General features: G+C 43.7%; 1 protein-coding gene across 2 annotated transcripts in view; it reads right to left on the reverse strand.

Annotated features, from left to right (window-relative positions):
* LOC306837383 (netrin receptor UNC5D-like) overlaps window positions 1-21,330 on the reverse strand; it is a 171,247-nt gene that overhangs the window by 39,124 nt on the left and 110,793 nt on the right. For both annotated transcript variants that reach the window (XM_079365037.1, XM_079365036.1), the window contains exons 3-5: window positions 16,202-16,345; window positions 15,873-15,976; window positions 115-289 (exon numbers count right to left, since the gene is read on the reverse strand). In XM_079365037.1, the coding sequence (XP_079221163.1) occupies window positions 115-289; window positions 15,873-15,976; window positions 16,202-16,345 (423 nt within the window). The remainder of the gene's footprint in view (window positions 1-114; window positions 290-15,872; window positions 15,977-16,201; window positions 16,346-21,330) is intronic.

Here is a 21,330-nt window from a genome sequence, read left to right on the forward strand (position 1 = left end):
TGTTTTGATCTCCCGTGCTACTGCTGCTAAAAATCTACCATCGTGCCTCCAACTTCAGAGCCCTTTATCTTTTGAAATGTACAAACGATGCATTTCTTCAATCAGGGAACTCACCGTAAACTACGACAGTGGCCGTTGCGCTGCGTCTCTTGGCCACGATGTTGCTGGCAACGCAGGTGTAGTTCCCGGAATCGGAGAGGCGAGCTTCTGCGACGATGAGGTTGTGGTCTCCTCTCGTATCCATGACGCCGTCGGAGCTGAGGGGTTCTTCGTTTTTCAGCCATTCCACCTGGAAGCAGAAAAAGAAGCTCTGACAACAGTTTTCCTCAAACCTTTTATTATTACTCTCTCTTGTTTCATTCTTACATGTACGTGCCTTGAAAGAGGATGTTTCTTGATGTGGTTTAAAGACACATTCACATTTTAAAGGTCACATATTATTTTAAATCCTCTTCCTCATGTTCTTCTGACTCTAACATGTGTCTCTAATCCGTCTACAAACCCCCCAATGATGAGAAAAGTCCATCCTCTCCGTCTTCTCCCTGCTCCACTTTTCAGAAAATGTGTGCTCAAACAGGCTGTTTGGAGATTTTCCCTTCATGACATCACAAAGGGCAGTAGTCCCTCCCCCAGGTGGGTGACACTCCCACAGCTAGGTGTTTGTTCTGCCCTCTGAGTCTGCCTTCTCACCGTAAACAATAGGACATGGAGCCAGAAAGCAGCGAATACACCCGAGCCCTTCCAGAAAGGGGGGGCGTGGTCAGACACAGCTCATTTACATATTTAAAGCTACAGACACAGAAACAGCCTGTTCTGAGCAGGGCTGAAATAGAGGGGTTTATAGACATGATCAAATACAGGATCAGAGTGGATTTACAACAACACACTTCACACACATGATGAAGAGGAGCGAGGACACTGATTCAACCTGGTTAAAAAGGAGGAGAATAATATGTGGAGCTTTAATATATCTGTCCAATAGATGAATATGTGCTGATGCCTTGCTGCTCAGTACTGTACTGTTCTCATTTATACTCTGCTTGTTTGATATGTTTGTTATTCTGAGGATGAGGGAATGCCACTTTACAAGCCCCTGGTGGGTTTTCGTGCTTTTCTCTCTGACATCCTCGAGTAGCGTCGGTTTTGTTCTTCTTCTTATTTGTCTCCAATTTATGTGCAAATCAAAAAAAACTAAATAAGAACATGTTAGTATCACAACAGGCTAAAGGCTTTTATGTAGATATAAATACACTTGAAGGTGCAACCCACTGTATGAAGGGATGAGTGTGAAAACAGTCGTCGTATCTGAGTGAGAGCGCGGCGCTGTGATCCCCCCCCCCCCCCCGTTATTACAAACATGAAGAAACGCTTGTCGGGATGCTGTTTTATTTATCAAACAGCTTTTGTTGACTTGTTTGTTTGTTAGATGAATGTGTGAACTAGATCTTTACATATGCATATTTAAATTGATTTGGTACCTTGATGTAAAGCAGTGGTTTACACAGAGCTTCTTCATTTGTCTGATGTAACCACACTGTCAGATCAAGGGAGGCCTTTATCTGCACCACTCCATATAATCTCATGTATCAAACGGAGAGATGACAGAAATCACATTATGTAATTCTTCTGTTGTGATAAATCCAAGCGGTCTCCGTCACAGTGTCGAAAAATGAAGCCACTGCAAAGTGAAAAACCCCCCCTGCAGTTCATCGAGTGGCCACTTGAGGTGGAAGTCACATACGCGCACTGTTCACACTACTCGGCATCAGTTGACCAATCAGGACCTTCCCTGCACTGCTCCTAGGCTTCTTTAGCCAATGAGAGCTTACGTAGAGGCCGGTCTGTCTCTCCGCTCTGTGGCTGCCGTCACACCATGAGGCAGATTTGAATAAAGACAGAACAGCGCGGTCGACACGAGCTCGTGAGGTCAGCTGACGAGAGTTAATGAGTAATAAACTCATTTTTATAAGTTTATAATTAACGGTTTACAGATTAACTGACCTTTAGGTGAACAGCTCTGGTTGTGGGTCACCGTAAAGTTTCTCTCGCTTCTCTTGCCCCCCCCCCCAAAAAAAAAAAAATCTTCGACAACTTCAGCTCATTTGAAATGCTGCTGCAAGAGTCAGAAATACTGAATACATCAGATTATTTCCCATGGACTGTTCAGTGGCCTCAGACATGTCAGAGGGTAGAGTTTAAACTGCATCACTGCTTGTCTGTGAAGCTCTCGATGGCTCACAGCTCTGACTGTCCTTTCACCAGACGAGCCCTTTCGACCTGCTAGGTCAACTGTTCCCGGGGTGCAAACTAAACACGGAGAAGGAGACCGTGCACCAAAGAGCCGGAAACTTCCAGAGGAAATAAGAATTGCTCCAACTCTCAATACATCTGCACGAGCTTGCCCTTTTGTCCTGGACTTAAACTCTCTTTTTAAAGTTTTAATTATGGCTGCTTTGCCCACTTATTAAACGCATAATAAACTTATTATTAATGTGTGCATGAAATGTGCAATAAACATAAATTGCAATTGTAATGACCTTCGAATGAAGGTATTCACAGAGGGGTAAAAACCGATTTGTTTAACCTTTGTAGTTGAATATTTAAGAGTCTTTAATATGTTTTAATATGCTAAAACAGAAGTGGGATAATAAGAGCGCACTACGGATAGAAAAAGAGAACTATAGCTCATGGCTTTGGTCATATAATCTCCTCCTAAACACCTTTCCAAAGACTGCACTGCAGAACTCCTGCTCCAAAACATGATCTATACAGCAGAAATGGGCATTTCCCAGCTGTCTTACTACATGTATTTAGATAAGTGAGGGCTTGCGAGATAAGAGGGTTTGTGGGGAAGGTGTGACATGAGTGACATCTACAGCGAGGGAGGGGTTCACATCTTCTATCGTTACAAATTCAGTGGCCGTGTAGTGACTGAAAGTAATAAGGAACTACAAAATAGAGGACGCTCTGTTGATGCTCCTCTCCTCGCATGACTGCCCCTGTAAATTGCTATTAATGTGCCACTGGCTTGAGCTTTTCATTGAGAGAGACGAGCCGGGGCATGAGGGACCGGGGTTTGATTTATGGCAGTGTATTTGAGGATTAAAAACTCCGCCCCACTGGGAGCTCCATGTGTTTGTGCACAGGCTTGTACTCCAGTGTGTGTGTGTGTGTGTGTGTTTGTGCAGTGTCCATTTGCCAAGGGACTATAACAACAGCCAACAAACTCAGAGATTGCTTTGGCTCTTTCCAAGCACCCTGGATGAAAAAATTGAGCCGGGAAATCAATAAATCAGGAGTCACAATGTCACAAACATTTTTTTTTCTCCGTTTGATGGCCAAGAAGTCTTTCATCACGGGCCTTTAATTTGACTTTTTTCATCATTTGGCTCCAACAGCTTTCAAGATAAACCGCCCAACCACACACAGGGAGGGCTGCATCACTGACTCCATCCATCTTTGTCTCTTCATTTTTTTTTGTCTTTCACTATTTCACACCTTCAGTGGCTAATCAACCCCTGTGTTTCCGATCGCTCTCCATTCTCCACAGCTGCAACAATCAAGCAACAATCAGGCGACTCGATTATAGAAGCAGTCGGTTTCCACCTGCAATATATGGAAGAATTTCTATTTTAATCAACCTTCCTGTGGTTGCATCATAATCATTATTTTCTAGTTGCATTTCAAAAGATTATTTATGGAAACCTCTTCAATATCTTCAAGCACATCTGTCCATCTACAATTTAACCAACAAAACCACCTTCATCTGCACCTATTTCTCTCCATCCATCCATCCATCCATCCATCCATTCATCCATCATCCATCCGCACATCCATCCATCCATTCATTCATCCACCCATCAATCCATCATCCATCCATCCATTATCCATCCATCCATCATCAATCCATCATCAATCCATCATCCATCCATCCATCCATCATCAATCCATCATCCATCCATCAATCCATCCATCCATCATCCATCCGCCCATCAATTAGTCCATCTATCATCCATCCATCCATCCATCCATTCATTCATCCACCCATCAATCCATCATCCATCCATCCATTATCCATCCATCCATCCATCATCCATCCATCATCCATCCATCCACCCATCCATCCATCCATCATCCATCCACCCATCCATCATCCATCCGCACATCCATCCATCCATTCATTCATCCACCCATCCATTCATTCATCCATCCATCCATTCATTCATCCATCCATCCATTCATTCATCCACCCATCAATCCATCCATCCACACATCCATCAATCCACCCATCAATTAGTCCATCTATCATCCATCCCTCCATCCATTCGCACATCCATCCATCCACCCATCGATCCATCCATCCATCCATCCATCCATCACCCATCCACCCATCCATCCATTCATCCACCCATCCCTCCCTCCAGTAGTCCTTTATTCTTAGACAGTTGTTTCTGCTCTTGGTTGCACAGTGTTAAACTGACTTTGTCCCTGTATACTATCTGGAAAAATTGGCATTAACCTTGACAAGTAGGAGGCTTGTGCTTTATCACATTCACTGTGCAAGTACTGCCGCCTCTTTCCCCAAAACGATAAAAGAGGTGAACTCTGTTGTTTTTACAAGTCCTACATTATACATAGTCTGTGTATTGTCTGAAAAGATTCGCCCCCCAAAGGCATCTCTAATGTCACCGAGAGACAATTTAAAGGCTCAGTTAAAAGAAAGGTCTGAACCCAAAAGTACAACTCAGGGGCCGGTAAAATAAAAGTTCACTTCAGGTCGAAAAACAAGCAAAAGTCAAATCCATGAAGGCAGGGTAGACGAGGCGAACGCATCCGACAGGGGACTCACACTGGAGAGCAGGTGTACAAAAGGCAAGCAGGGGGTCATAACGAGCAAAACTGTGACACAGAAAATGGATAGATCTCCAAGACAGAGAACACAATAGAAGTTATGGCAGGGAAAAGAAATGTGTTAGAGGGCTGATTGGGAAGTGGGAGCAGGTGTGCCTCGGGACATGGAGGTGACTGGAGGGCAGGTGGGAGTGGCAGCTCAGACACGTTAGTGAATTGGAAGAAGCAGACGAGGAAAATGGGATAGCGGGAAATGGCTGACATTGTGTTAAGCAAGCTGATAATGAGCTAGCAGCTGACTTTTCTGAGCTGGTCGGCAGGTTATCTGCTGTTACACAAGCTATAAAATGTACATAGAAGAAGAGTCACGATTCAGCTGCAGCCGAATAAAGCTTCTTGTTTTATCTCAGCTTTCAGTTAAATGCAGGCTTTTTTTTTTTCTTCCCTAAACTGCATGTGTTGTTGTGACGAGAGAAAAGGTCACATGAATTACATTTGGATGACACTAACTATTAGATAAGAGGGACTTACGTAATAACACAAGTTTAGTTTGTTGTAAGGTCATCTTTGGAGCTAGAAACACTTTTTAAACTAATGCAGCACAAACTGTCTCTGAACTTCTGAACACTTGGCTGATTGTCTTTTATGATATCAATTTATTTGAAAATGTGCTTCCATAGGCTGAAGGAAAAAATGCAAGAGCTTTTTTTTTTTTTCCTCTCCTGCAGGCAGTTAGCGGCTTTCAACAAGTATGAAGGAAACACACAAAGCAGAGAGAATTGGCTGAATGGAAAATTAACCCTCGACCTTTTATTCCATCCTGATACACACTCCGATGAGACACGTATTCAGGGACTGTACTTGAGATAAACTGAGATCTAACCCATTATGTTTATGATATAATTCAACACTGAGTGGATGTTTCAGCTAATACAAACGCACAGCTTCATGCAGCGTCTAAAAGGAACACACACAGAGCGTCCAGTTTATCACATTAAATACATTTCTTTCAATAAACCAAATACTCATTTCTCTCAAAGGAGGAGAAATAATAAGCAAGTATCATTTATTTTAATCTGGTTTAAGCTTAAGCTAACAATTAAATATGTGCTAATTTAAGACCTTGTCAAAGACGTTTTTTATAGGTTATGCAATGAGGTCACTTTTCCTCTGGTCCGGCCTTCAGTACGGGAAACGATGAGCAGGGGGAGTAAAACAGGCAGATACTTAAAGACATTGTCCCTGAACATGTGATTCTCTAAGATGTCCATGTGGCTGATTTTAAAGCAGCACACACATTAGTGTGTGTGTGTCTCTATAAATGCAAGTATCGCTCTCGGCCCGGGGGGGGGGAGGAGTTACCTTCTACTAGAATCCCACTGTGACATCACAAGGAGAGCACATTTGAAACGGAGCGTTTTCCTCTGAGTTGTCAGACTTCTGCATACCTCAAACAAACGACTGGACGGATTTATTTCACATGTTGTGGATCTGTAGACTCTCAACATTAATGTTCAAAAACACTGCACAAGTAGATTTATCTCTCTGTAATTATAACGCTACTAATGTGTATTAGCAGGAAGTAAAGTGTGAATATGTGTACTTCATATATAGTGTTTCCTTATTTCAATATATGATATTGAAGGTGAAGGGTTGTCTACCCCCTGCAGGGTATTTTGCATAAATTATAAATCACAGTAAAGCAACACTCTGAGAAAGATACAGCGTCTGTAAAGTGGAATAAAACTGCAGCATTTGAATTCAGGGTCACGGAGAGGCTAAGGCTGGAATCTCTTTTATAAGAAGAGTGAGTGATCAAACTTTAATAACTTTTTATAACTGGCAGAGTGAGGGTGAGAGCAGCGTTAGTGGACACAGGCCTGCAGGTGAGATCTGATTCTTGCCAGTGAGGACGCACATGTGACTCCGCAGTCGCACACCTGACCGCTCACCCAGCCTCGGGCGCTGCATTCTCTTTATTTTTACACATTAGCATCTTACATAATTCATTAGACTTAACAGGACCTGACCAAAAAAAAAAAAGCTTTATCATTTAAACTCTCCCTGCAGGCAGGTTATATTTATTCAGGTATGCGGCGGTATGGATGAATCCTCTTTGACAACCATTGGCACCACATTCGCTGTTTTGCATCTGAGAGTAAACCTTGGCTCAAGCCCTGATGCTATATTGACAATCCCCCATCAGGTGCATCTGATGCAGCACAGCTCATGGCATTAATTAAAAACACATCCACATTGTATTTGTTCACTTTCTATCAACGCGACACTCTGGTAAACTTTAGGTGAAACAAGTCCGAGGGGCAGATGCAGACCAAAAGAAGTCGGCCGTGATGAAGACTTTTAGCGGTTAGCGTGTGACCAGAGTGTTCAGTTTCTAACATGCTCTATTTAAAGTGCATTTAAAGCCTGCAACCCAACTTAAATAAAACACGACAGCTTTCCCACCAATCCTTTTTAGCTGGTATTGATAACAAGTGAGCTGTGTTTAGTGTCGAAGTATTGATCACGGCGGCATCGATCTGCCCTTCACGAGGGATCAGTCAAACCTGATTGCAGTGTAGTTGGACTGTTTGTCAAAGTCTCCGTCCCTGCACACAACTCTTTATTTCTACTGGATTCTCACGGTTGTTTGTTTTATTGTCTTATATTTACGACCTGTCACCTCTCTCTGAAATGTTCCCACTTCACCAGAGGGCTGAGGGGCTTCAGCTCCGACCAGACCAAACCAAAAACATGTTGGATTCTGGAATTTCTACGGCTTTATCACCTCTCCAAAAGTCTGATAATCGAGGGTTTCACAGGTCCAAAATAGCTCACAAAAACTCGGAAAGGACTTCCAAGATCCTACTGGATCAAATACTTTGTAGAAAAATGTAAAGCTGACTTGTTTGCCTGTGATAAATGATGCACGTCAAAGACGAGACACACCCAAGACCTCGGACAGGACATCCATGAAATATTCCTGAAGTAGCCTCGTCATCAAAAATGTCTTCCCTTCACAATTCTGTGTCATTTCTGTTTGGACCATAGATCGATAATTAAATTATGCTGGAGCTGCAGGGACCTGATGGACACGAAGCCAAGTGCAAAAGACTGCAGTTCCTCGAGTGTCCACTTGAGGCAGGCAGTGAATTTATTGTGTTGACATTAGTGTTGGAGTTTACATGATTGGGGGCGTGGCTGAGTTGATTGACAGGTGGCTGTTTGTCAGAGGCCTCACAGCTCGACTTCTTTAGCTGACTGAAAGCTGGGTGAAGATATATTTCCAACATGGCGGCTGCCATTGTTTGACTTCACACAGCTTCCTCAGAAACCAATCGGTGACATCACCGAGAATACGTCCCATTTTTATACAGCGTGTGACGCGTGGATCCAAACAACTGAATATCACAGCCGCTCATTAAGAGAAGGAAGTATTAAAACGATCAGTAAAGGTAGACAGAGGAAGCACAGAGGTGTCCTTTCATTAAAGCGCTTCATAGCCTCAGTTGATTTCTTTTTTTAGTGTAACTGACCACATAATTGTTCCTCTCGGGCCTCTGTGATCTTGGAAGTACAATATGCAAATTGTCTCTGGTGGCAATTGTTCATTTTTTGAACCCTTATCTCTGGGAATTCTTTCACTAAAGTGAAATGAAATAACCGTCTTGTACTTTGTTCTTTTTTTTCTTTTTTGTGTCTCATGTTTTGGCTTTGATTTATCTCTTTCACTCAGCCCTTCCTTTTACTCCTTTTCCAGTGTTCGCTGCAGGAAGTGCACAAACCCGGCGTGTGATTTGCATTCTGTGTCGGTCCTCGAGTCTCCCCTTCAGGGGGAAGCGATAGAGAGATGCACATGCTGATGAGGAGGCAGGGACAGGACGGACTCAAATGAGCCTGATAAGCCTGTGCCTCGGGAGGACAGGAAACGGATTTGCTTAATTGGCAAATTTGTTCTACTTAGATAGCAGCGACCACTGCTGAACTACACCACACCGAACCCGGCCAAACAGGCCTCACAGCAAACAGCCTGTGGGGGGGTTACACACTGTCAAGGTTGCTGTGCTGACCAGTAAAAGGGATTGAATCTGACGATGTTACTCCCTTTAAAAAGTGGATATAACTCTGAGGAGAGGTGACGCATCCTCGACAAAACCGGTCGTCAAATTTAGATTAAGAAACAAAAAACAACAAACAGCCTGATAAACACTTTATCTCCCGTTTCGTATTTACAGACACGAGTGCAGATGAATATCACATGGGAACGCTGAACTGTAAACCTCTCGAAGTTTTCACCGCAGCTTTCATCTAGTTGAGTGACATCTTCATTTTCAGGAGGAGAGAGAGAGAGAGAGAGAGAGAGAGAGAGAGAGAGAGAGAGAGAGAGAGAGAGACAGAGAGAGAGACAGAGAGAGAGAGACAGAGAGAGAGAGGGAGAGAGAGAGAGAGCGCTCATCATGTACTGCATGCAGCATCAGATGGTCAGCAGGCGGTCTGCGATCTCTGCAGCTGAGGTTCCTTTTTTTTTTTTTTCCCCAGATAGCTTCGAGCTGTTTGAAGAGCTCGATATGAGAGCGCCAAAAGGCCTGCAGCAATCAGTGTTTACAGGCAGAGAGGTCTCAACTTCAACTTGAAGATAGAAAAAAAAAAAAAAAAAGATATCAACTCAATCCAGTCGCTCTCCAACACTCGCCGATTCTGAAGCCTGAAATGCAACGACCTGCGTTTACGTTCATTCAAACAGGAAGTGGAAGCGACATGAAGACGATTACGGAGCATGACAGTCGGGTTTGCTTCCATCTGATTTAATTAAAGTTGATTTTCATTCTCCTCTCTCTTTCCCTCGTCTCTCAGTCACGTTTGGCCTTTCCTTTTCTCTCTCATGAAATCACATGAAATAAATGAGCCCTCCGAAATCTGACAGCAGCATATTCTGAGAGGCGGGGGTGGCTAAACCTCTTGTTTGTGTCCTTGGTTTTCATCTCCACGCCATCTCTGGAAATGTTATGTTCATCGCTGAATAATTACATTTTAAGTACTTCAAATGACTTTGGACGGGAGGCTTGATGATTAATTACGCTCGCTGAAGAATACTCGGCCGCTTAATGTGAGGATAATGATTGTAAAAGTGTTTTTCCTTAAAAAGTTGTCGGCTCCCTCGACCCACTCACCTTTCAACCTTTCAAAGCCGGTCACAGTTTTTTTTTACTTTTTCTTTTTAAAGCCTCCGAGAATCACAGCTATGAGTTCAAGTTCCACTTTAAGAGCAGCTTCTATTTACAAGCCCACTCTCTCTCCGCGTTTATAGCAGACTTCAAACTGTCTCCGCACTAATTGGCTGGGACGCAGCGACGGTGCTTAATAAGTCATTAGTAGATATTTTCTGAAATAATATCTCACAGCGACAGCCGAGCTTTGTGAGGCTGCTATATCATTTCTGGAGGAAATACAATTTCAAAAAAGTCTCAGTGAGGAAGTGAAGGCTCCGTGATCGGTCTGATGGTGGGCTAATTGTTTTCACAGAGCGGTGTTCATTAACACGTCCGTCATCTGGATGTGTTTATTGTCTCAGAGTCAGACTTTAATTTTAAGATTGACTCGCCTTTCATATCAGCTATCAAGCTTTAAAAAAATAAAAAAAAATAAAATTAAAAATCTTTTAATACAGAATCAAAGTCAATTATCTCAGGAGGAGTTTCTCACTTTGGTGTTTTGATCGTCTCTCGAGGATCACATGATCATCTGTCCGTTCCTACATGTATTTATTGTTTTATTTATTGTTTTATTGTTTTATTTCGAACATGTGAAGAAAACAACAAAATAATAATCAACAACATATTTATATATAAAAAAGTAACATGTCTTTAAAGGAGTAGTAAGAAGTATAAACTTATTTCTCCATTCACAGTCTAATCACACACAGTATGGCTGTCATTTCCAAATGATGATATAATAAAGTGTCGGCAGTTTCCGAGATTCTTTTTTTTTCTTTTTACACTCGTTCATCGACCGTGCAACTTTGCCAAAGAAAATGGAGGTCAAAGAAGAAAAAACTCTGCGTCGAGTCAGAGCCGAGATATTGTTGCTTTTTGCTCCTGGAAAAAAGAAAAAAAAAATCTGCAGTTTTTCCAGAGTTTTCTGCAAGTGAGAAATCACTCGACATCCGTGACACGGCACCTTCAGCGTGCGGACTGTTCTGAACTTTCCCCCTTTAAAACGTTCAGGAGTGCATGTGTAAAAAAAAAAAAAGTCTTTTAATGCTTTAACAGCCGCTGGGATCGACACCGGCCCCTCTGTGACTCATAATGGGAGTAATGGGAACGCGTAATGGATCATAGAGTGAAAGAGCAACAACAACAACAGCAAAATGTGTTTGTAATCTCCGTCTGGCTCGTGATTATCGCGCTGGAATCAAAGCCATTAAAGACATAACGTCTACATAAAGTTAAAATAATCGGCGTTATGAAGTGATTGTGCTCTATAAAAGGGGAAGCAGCGTGTAAAGATTTGGCCATCTTGACTCTTGTCACCAATAAAGCTAAGCTGTTTTACTATGATACCCTCTCAGTGGAGGGTCTTACAGCGTGCACAGATTATTGCCTCTATCACTGCTGGGACAGATAATACGGCATTCTCTCACTTTCATTAACATCCCACACAGGCAGCAGAGTAAACTCCCGGGTGGCTTAGTCACAGCGAGGCGCGGATAAACTTCTTCCCTCTCTCACAGTTAGTGTTGCCTCCGAGAGCCTGAAGAGAGCGGCGACATAAGGGGATTTGGAGCTGTAAAGTCGGGCCGCGCGGCGTTTACGTCTTTAAAAAAACGGCGTTGCAGAAGTTGGAAGTGGTTTCATTTGCATCTTGTCGAGTGCATTTTTCCTCCACAACAGGACTATTAATTTTCATCAGGACGCGTCGCAAATTGCAAAGGAATGTGAAAAGATTCAAAGGGGAACGTCAGGACTGAAATAAACATGCGTGAGAATACAAATAGAGTTCAAGAGATCGCTCTGAACGCTGACCTCAATTCCTTCGACTCAGACTCTCTTCTCTCACAGACTAAATTTCACAGCGTTGCTTTTTAAAATGAAGGCTTTTACATCTCAGCAATGACTTTACTGATAGAAAGAGAAAAGTGGAGTTTTCTTCTTTTTTTTTTTCTTCCCCTCCCTCTTGAAAGTCATCGCAGAGCGAGACGGATTTGTGCCTGCATTATTTACTATTGCCATTTTCTTTGTTAGCTTGAGCCCCATTAATGAATGCATGAAGAGTTGCCTATTTGATGACCACAATGCATGTGGGAGCCTCGTGGTACACCGATGCTCCATTTGTGTGAGCTGAATCATTCATCACACACACACACACACACACACACACTGAAAATAGACACAGTCTTAGATGTGCATTAGTGGAGCTGTGGATGAGTGTATGGTCATCTCAGAGGAGGCTTAAAGCAGAAAGCTTGATTATTGGTAATCAGCGTGAAGCACCAATATTACTGGACCAAAAAGGCTTTGAGCTGGAGAGAACTGACTGGTGTTTACCATTTAAGTTTCCCCTTCTTTAAACTTTGGGCGGGTGGGTGATCACATCCAATGTTCAGTCTTTCACGTGAGAACAAAAAGAAACTGAAGATGAACAGTAGATCTGCTTCACTCCAGATTTCAGACTTTGTTGGAGCTGAAACTCGTTTCTTTGTCGTCCCTATAGGTTGTGTCTTTGTCAAAGGATGATTGTCTCTCGTCCTAAATATGGGGGGGAGACACTTTTATCACCTAACTTCTGCAAAAGAAACATAAAGGGGACGAAATCTGTAATTTTTTTGCCTCGGGCCCCGAAAGACCAAAGAACCGCCGTCTTTGACCCCAGCAGCCTTCTCTTATCTCGACCTCTCTGATCATTGGATCATCATTGGACAACTTGCAGGTTTGAGAGAGGCGACTGTCCTCCACTTCAGAGAACTTAAGCAATTCAAAGACGGGGGAATTTTCTCAGATTGTGGGACATGGGGGGGGGGGGGAAAGATGAAAACGTGGTTTTGGTTCTGCACCAAGTGGAACACCTGGTCACCCGACCTGTAGAGCTAAAAAGCTAAAAAATATCAGGCTAGTCAGCATTGAATTGATTCTGAAATCTATGTATTCATGTGATTTAGGGTTCGGGTTTTTTTTTTTTTTTTTTACTGTAGGTACAGGTGGAGTGGGCTCAGAGGAAAAAAGTCGGGAGCCTCTCGGGTTAGACGTCTCAAGCTATCCATTTGTAAGCTAGCTCGCTAAAGCTAAGGTTTTTGAATCCACTGTCGAGGCCACATGAAGACAAAAACAGCCCTCATATTGGTCGACTCCAAACACAACAGCTAAGCAAACACTGTGAGAACGAGGAAGCAGATGAACGACTTACTCAGCAGCCTAACGCTGGTGCGCCAGTCTGCGCGGCGATCCATTTGGGCGCTGCATCCATTTAGCAGGCTGAATCTCACAGCACTCCACTTGTGCTGGATAATGTTCCTTAATGGTTGTTTTGAATTACTATTAAAAATAAACCAACAAATATCCTGTAAACGATGCTCTGAGGTGTTTAAGATGTTAATTTATTTCATCTTTTCAGACGGTTACATCTGTTTGTTTTAAATGGAAACAGGAGCAGTTCATACTCTCAAAAATACCTGCTTTAAACCATCGCTGCAGTAATTAATGATAGATATGGTGATTATATTTCCTATCATTGGTATCATAATGATACTATTGTGCTGCTGTGATATCAATGAAGCAGAAAACAAACTTTAATTTCCATAATGATGCAAACATCGTGAAATAGCCTTCAAGGAGCTTAAAAACACATTTTCCCAACCAGCGTCTGACAACACGTCTGAACACATCCGACAGGGTGAGAAGATCTCCTCCCAAAGTTAAAACTCATTTTAATTGGTTCACACGAGAGCTGTTTGTTGTTTTTCCTTTCCCTCTGAGCTTTTCTGACTGGTTTAAAGTGGGCGGGGCTTAGTTGAAAAACAGATGTGTGTGGGTTGTGGGGTCACTGTCGATCAGATCTGGCCAAACCAAAACCCCGCCTACACGCTGGCGGTGAAGATGCAGGCTCTTTTGTGTGCTCGATGAAGATGTCTTCTTTAACCTTGGCTCTTCTGCGTTCTGTCATGATGCGTCGAGTTATTCCATCGGAAGCAAAGTTCGACCCTCTTACACCTCATCGTATTTTTCACAACAAAACCGAGCGTGCTGGAAAAGAGACTCGGTGAAATAATGTTCTGAATCACCTCGAGCTCTGAATCCACCTGACATCAGAATTTTAAAATAAATCCAATCCAATGGGTCATGAGGTCAGCATGCAGGTATGTTGGCCTGACTCTTCAGACCTCCTCTTCTAACACACAGCCTGCTTTTAACAGCTCAAACTGTGTTTCTGATCGAGGCCTTCCAACATAAATAACTTATTAGTCGATGAATGCAAGGAGCTGTCAATCACTCGGGGAGTTATAGCGCGGCTCCAGTCGCACGCTTTGAAATGTGCCGGTGAGGCTGTCACTTTGTTTACGCTCGGTTCACGGACTGTGTCTTTAAGTAAATGCAAAGCTTCAGATGCTTGGGCACACCGGCTTTGATATTGACACATCTGCCTACTGAGGCTTCCCATGAAGACACACAACATCAGAGCACAGCAACAACACACACACATGTGCACACACACACACACACACACACACACAGAGAGCACTCCACAGGACCGGTCTGTGAGAGCCTCATTTTATATTCATAGTAAAAATTAAAATGGCTATGACAGGCTCTCTCTTTTACACACAAACACACACCCACACCCACACACACACACACACACACACACACACACACACACACACACACACACACACACACACACACACACACACACACACACAAACACTCGGAGGAGAAGGGGGAATGATAGCGAGAGTGAAATGAATACATGACATCTAAATAAGTCATAGCTGTGCAGCCTTTTAGCAGCAAGCAGAGCACAGAGCGATGCACATGGGCGGATATTACCCCTCGTTTGGAGATGCTCACTCTAACGTGGACAAAAGGAGCCGGAGAAACTCAATAAATTGCATATTTTTACTCAGATACAGCAGCTCTGCCTTCATTATTTTTTATCCGCACATTCTGAACAACATGTACCGGGAAATTCTACGACAACTGTCTCTTATGACTAAGCTCCGGTGTTTCCGGTGCGGAGAAACGAGACTGTCTGCTGGGAACCAGAAGCAGGCAAATGAGCTAACAAGCTTGGCAACAATAGGCACAGACACACAGATACCTGCTAATAAGCGCTAATAACACTTAAACACTATTTTTATATGTGGAGGAATAAAGACGTCTTTGGCCGCCTGTTGACGCAATAAAAAAAAAAAACACATCTGACTGATGTTTGCTCAAACAGGGCCAAGAAATAAGGTGCTGTCACTCCTAAAAACAGCTATTGTAATGGTAATATCAAGCCTTAGTAATACTCTATATTGTTGCCAATGTTGGTCTAATGGGGAGGGACTCACTTTTGTATTCAGGGACTAGTGGCCACTTGAAGAACTGCACATTTTGGCTTTATTTCCCCCTGGACACGAGGATGTGACCTCAAATAAAATCAATCATTGTATTTTTCTGAACAAAAGAGGTTTACAACGCTGCTCCAATGTAGTGTTTAAGCTGTAATGCAGCTGTCCGCCACTAGATGGGGGTGTAGCTCGGGTTCAAAGGCCTGCGGCAGACCACCACAGTGGAGGGACGGCATCTCGGAGGCGCAGCGCGGTAGAAGGTTATTTTGTATGTGGGCTCTGTCAGGTACACGGGCGCACATCCACCCGACCTGCAAGGAGGACTGAAGGCTCGCAAAACCCACGAGACCGTGTTTACCTGCTGAGGCTTTGATCCTTCAAATCAACATGGACACTGTAGCGAGGAACATCCCTAATCAAGAGCAGACATGTGATTGAGCTTTGCAAGCAGCTTGTTGTGTTTGAAGCGCCTCACCTCAGCTACCGGCACTCCCTCTGGGGGCCGGCAGTGCAACACAATCATGCCGTTCAGAGGAACCTCGGTGCCTTGGGGGTCTTGCTCAAAGTTCTTCCTCAGGTCTGGGGGGAAGAAAGTAAACAAGGCTGCGTTAAAGAACAACCAGGACAGCATGAAAGAGCACCGAAATATGAAAAAAAGATTTGTTTCATGTCTGACCTTCTCTGCCTCACTCACACATACATGAAGAAAAATGATGCCGCCTTTACAAGCATGCTTTGAAGAGGAATAACCTTTTCAGGGACAATAAGGTCAGTGAGCTATCAAAGTGACATTGAGGTGCTTACAGGCGATCCGCACGGTCGCCTTGCGGCTCTTGGAGGTTCCCAGGTGGCTCCAGGCGACACACAGGCACCAGTAATCCTCAGGGCCGTGAAAGTCCTCCACCTGCTGACGGGAGACGTTGATCATCACCTCGCGGATCTTCAGCCCTGCAGACACGATGGGAGATTGCGGGATTAGCTTTCATTACATCAGAGAGGTGATTAATCAAAGAGATGAAGGTTTGTGGGGGAAGCATGATGAGGGGAAATTTGAATCTGATTAGATTATCAGCAGTAAACAGATCTGCCATTTTGCCAGGAGGAGAAGAAGAAGGAGCGCCGCTCAAGTCAAATTATTTTCAGGGAGATTCTGTTCAGAAAACAGAAGCGGTACAGTATAGAGGAGAGACTCCTTCCATGTGACATGTTGCAGTTTTAAATGTCATCATGATCTCATCAGGCGGGCTTGTGGCCAGTGTTGTAAATATCCCTGAGATGTCTGAAGAGGATTCATCCACTCAGCAGGGAGTTTAACATATTGCAACAGCAGGCAGTTTCCTCTGATGTCAAGCTGAGGTCAGGAGAGTCAGTGCTGGTGAACGTTTCCCCTCTTTAAAGTTCTGCACATGTAGAAACCTCATCATTTCACTTCTACATCAGAAATCTTACAGGCAATTTTCCACAACTTATTTGGTTCTGTGATACAAGCGTGAACATGCAAAAAAAAAATCTTGTATTGATGCTTTTTCTAAGACAGGGACAGCTGAGAGAATCACTCCCATGATTCTCAACGACCTCTTTTGTTATAGTTTTTAATAGGGAGCCCCCTGGTGGCGGATTTTTACAAAGTGTGCCTTTAAGTAACCAAGAACATTTTCTGCAGCTTGCATCCGAGATCTCGTTCTTTCCATCGCTACTCGAAGTGACTGCAGAGGAAATGGAGAAGATCCTTTGGTGACAAGTGAACAGACGACGCTTTTATTTACTGCAATCTCTCTTACACTTTTGTCCAAAAAATCATAGAGCTGTCCTCCTGATTGTAAATACTGATATCTATAATTACAGTTCTTCTCTTTGTATAGACTTCCATTTTGACGAACGAGGGCGAGCGATGCAACATGTACGTATTTCTTGAAAATGCACAAAGAGAGGCCCTCTCTGAGAGTCTGTGGAACATAATCCATTTCCAAACAAGTGACACTAAATGCTCTGCAGCGGAGGCATTAACGGAGAGAAGGAACACATCAGCCTGAGAGAGAGAGAGAGAGAGAGAGAGAGAGAGCGAACGAGGATTCATCTCGTCTCTTTGAAACACTTCAAGAGGCTGTAATTTAAGAATGAAAAGAGAAGCCAAACAATGCAATTAAGTGATGCATGTGAACATATGACAATAACATCCTCTTTTTTTTTTTTTTTTTTTTCTTTACGTCTGCAGCAGGACTTTAACTTGATGTCACCCGGGTCATTCGTTCATTATCATCTCTGCATTGTCTCTGGTAACGAGCGAGGCGTGAGGCCGACGGCTCTCTGCGACGGCTGATGGGATTTTTAAAAGCCTGGTGTTTCAGTTATGCACGACAAAAGATGACAGGCTCAGACCATTAATGTATGATAGGTGGCTTTATTGGGGAGTGTGGGGAAATTGCTGCTTTCAACTAATATATACCCATCAGTCTGGCATGGCGGCCGCCTGGATCCAGCCAGCAAACTTAAATGGATTCATTAAAATATCCACACAGAGGTATTAACTACACATTTTGGTGTCGAGTCTTCAAACTCGTCGCTCCCCGTAGCATGCAATTAAAAATGCACAGAGGGGTGTAATGGATAGGGACAAAGACAAACACCCACCCCTTCAATTTAAACTAGTATTACTGGAGCCAGTGGGTACAATTAGGAGAGTAGGCAGTGCGGATTAAATGGCAAAGATAAGCAGCAGTGAGTTTGAGAGAGGCCAAACAGCTTAACAAGGCACACAGAGCATTACATTATGTAGCAAGTAACTTTATGTTGTTTATACGAGGAAGCAGATTACCATAACTACTGTCATGTAGCATCCATTAGTGTCAACTTTTGATTGATGCTCTGTCTTCCTTCATGACCCAGAGGTCCCGTTAAAACAGAGTCTGTGTCTCTGTAAAAAGCTAAATAATGTTTGTGAGCGTCGGCTCGATGCAACAGGGAGGAGCAGCAGCCGAGTTCAAACTTCTAACCGCTCCGACGCCAGCGAGCAGACGTCCCCTGCTCTCATTACAAACTTCAGCCCGGTTCAGACGACGGATCTCTCCTCCACTGCTCGTCAGCTAAGTTTGAGGAAAGAGATGCACCGAATCAGACTGTTAAAAAAAAAAAAATCAACGTGGGATCAAATTTGGGCTTCCTGGGGTTGCCGTTGGCAACAGCAAGTGTGATTAAAAGCTGCAGCAGCTTAAGTCAGTAGATAATTGGTCCGTACGCCACCGACGCCACGGCACGCACTCCTTTGTCTAACTGAGACTGGAACTTCTCCATCTTCTGTTACTCCCGGAAACAATGACAACCAATCAGACAAACAAAACAAAACAACAGGGTTTAAAAGTTACTTTTTCATCTTTTGTTTTTTTTTATGTATTTTGGGAAAAAATCTCAGCTGATGTTAACCTGAGAGACAAAAACACTATCACTGTTTCACAGTAGCTTTGCTGTTTGAACTTTTTATTAAGTCAATAACATTCACCAATAACTAGCTGCGTACGAGCATGCTAACTAGCGAAGCGCTCGCTAGCATCTGTTTTCCTGATTCCTGCTTATTGATAGTCAGTCAGAAAGTTGTTGAACATGAAGTCTGCTGGCCGCTGATACGTCACATCAACGTGTCGTGTTGATTCATCTCATCACGCATCACATCGTCTTTTATTTGATCTTCTTGGGTTGCATCGCTTCGCGTCATATCGCGTCCCGTTGTCTCGGATCACATCGTGTTCGGTGGTATCATGTGTGACGTCGTTTCTTTGTCACATCGTGTTGTGTTGTTTCGTGTCGTCTCACATCCTATCATAGAGCTACATGGACTGTCTCTGGGGTTATGTGGCTTTATGTAGTTGAATGTCTATTTTACACACAGTTAGAAGGAAAGTTAGAATTTAGTAATCAATCAACTCTCTATCACTTTCATGCTCTACTGTTCAATACTGTTTAATAGCATCGTCCCAATAACTTAAATAAACTCTCTTCAGTTCAGTTCAGCGGCTGTGGCTCTTGCATGTCCGCTCAGGGCTTCCGTAGCGTTGATGTGTGATTCTCTGTCGCGGCTGTAAAGACTGATTTCTGCTGAGTGCAGCATCTCCGAGAGGAAACGGCGTGACGCTCGTGACTAATCCTAAAAAGAGTCAGAAAATGTTTCTGTCAGTGTCACGCTTCTTTCTCTCTGGAGTTCATTCCTGGTCGGCGGCGTCGAACCCAAAGAGCCGACGTTTGTCGTGATGCGTTGACAGTTTTGCCCCCCTCGCTTGGAGTATCATCTCCTGTTTTTATTTTCCTGAAGTTAAATCTTCCTCAGCCTCTCTTAATCAGGCTTGTGATTAAGTCTCTAATTTGCAGCGTTGAAAAGAAGGAGAGGCTTCCGTGTGTGTGTGTGTGTGTGTGTGTGTGTGTGTGTGTGTGCAGTTCATAATATCAGTCAGTCATTGCCGAGGATTAAAGTGTCTTCAGAGAACATTTCTGTTTTACATTACTTCATTAGGCTCCCTTCGATAACCTTTCATTTCGCATTATTAGTTTTCATTTAATCCGGCCCGTGTCTAAGCTGCTGCCGTCTGCAGTTCGACAGGACGCTCGAAGCCTGCAGAGAGACGAGCTACGAGCGCAGGCGGCGATGAGCCACGAGAGGCCGAGCTTCGCTCTGATTTGTGAACAGCTGACGGGAGATGAGCTGGGAGAAACACTTGTTAGCTTCCTTTGACGTCAGTGTAAAGTACAACCTCTGTTTCATTCTGTGAACATGTCAGCGGAGATGTTCCTGCACATGGAAGGTTGGGAAGCCTCTACAGCACGTTGATTAAACACAAAGAAAAGAACAACAAAGACGGCGTTCTGCCCTCCCACTGCAGATTCAACACAAACACACGTTTCATGATGGATCCGTTTAAAAAGTCCTTTTCAACTTCAAGGCCTCGCGTCCACCTCTGGATCGTCGGTCATCTCTTTCTCGGATGAGGAGGGAGAGTTTGCTGCTCTTATTCTACGAGCGCTTCAAGTGATAAATCTGTCAGCGGCGCTCTTTTTCTAAAACGCACGATATTCTCCGTGGTTTAGCCTTCCACGTCGTCTTCCTCGCTCCGCGTCCGATCGGCAGACAACAAGAACAATTTAAAATGTAAAACGTGCAGTGAAAAATGACGGAGCCGCGTCAGCTGTCAACAAACTGTTGTCATGGCGACAGGACGGGACGTGCAGGACTTTTCTCCGCTGGGTTGACATTGTAGGAATAATAATTAGACACAGATCTGATGTAATCTGATGTTCGATGTGACGTTAAGAACTCGGCGGCGTCTCGTTGCATCATCGAGCTTCGTTTCTGTTTCCGTGCACGCTTCTGGTCTCAGAGCGGGTCAGATAAATACATAAAAAAAACACCCCTGTTTGTTCCTCTCAGTGAAGAGTGATTAAGTAATGAAATAATGAAGACTCCTCACACCTTCATCTCGGTCTTTGATGTAACCTCTGAATCTCACCAGGGTTTCTTGACGAGGATTTCACCGCTGGAGCCTGAAGCAGCGCGCAGAGCGGCTTCTTTATTAATGATCAAACCTCCTCGTCTTTATCAATGTCGGAGAAAACAGAAGAAACAACGATAAATAAACAACTGCTCCCAGAGAGAGAGAGAGAGAGGGAGGGAGGGAGAGAGAGAGAGAGAGAGAGAGAGAGAGAGAGAGAGAGAGAGAGGGAGAGAGAGAGAGAGAGAGAGAGAGAGAGAGAGCGCTCTTTGTTGGGACACCGGGTGGGAAACATATTCTCTTTGTTCGAAGTAAACAAATGCTTCTCACATCACTTCGTGTCGCAGAAGATTGAAACGAAGACGTCACGTCAGATTGTTGAAATATCTGCCGACACAATGACTCGGCGTATTAGAGCCAGGCAGAAAATCACACACAAGAGAGAAAATCTTTATTTCA

The sequence above is a fragment of the Symphodus melops genome (genome assembly GCF_947650265.1).
Source record: "Symphodus melops genome assembly, chromosome: 16".
In the NCBI taxonomy this organism is placed as follows: Eukaryota; Metazoa; Chordata; class Actinopteri; order Labriformes; family Labridae; genus Symphodus; species Symphodus melops.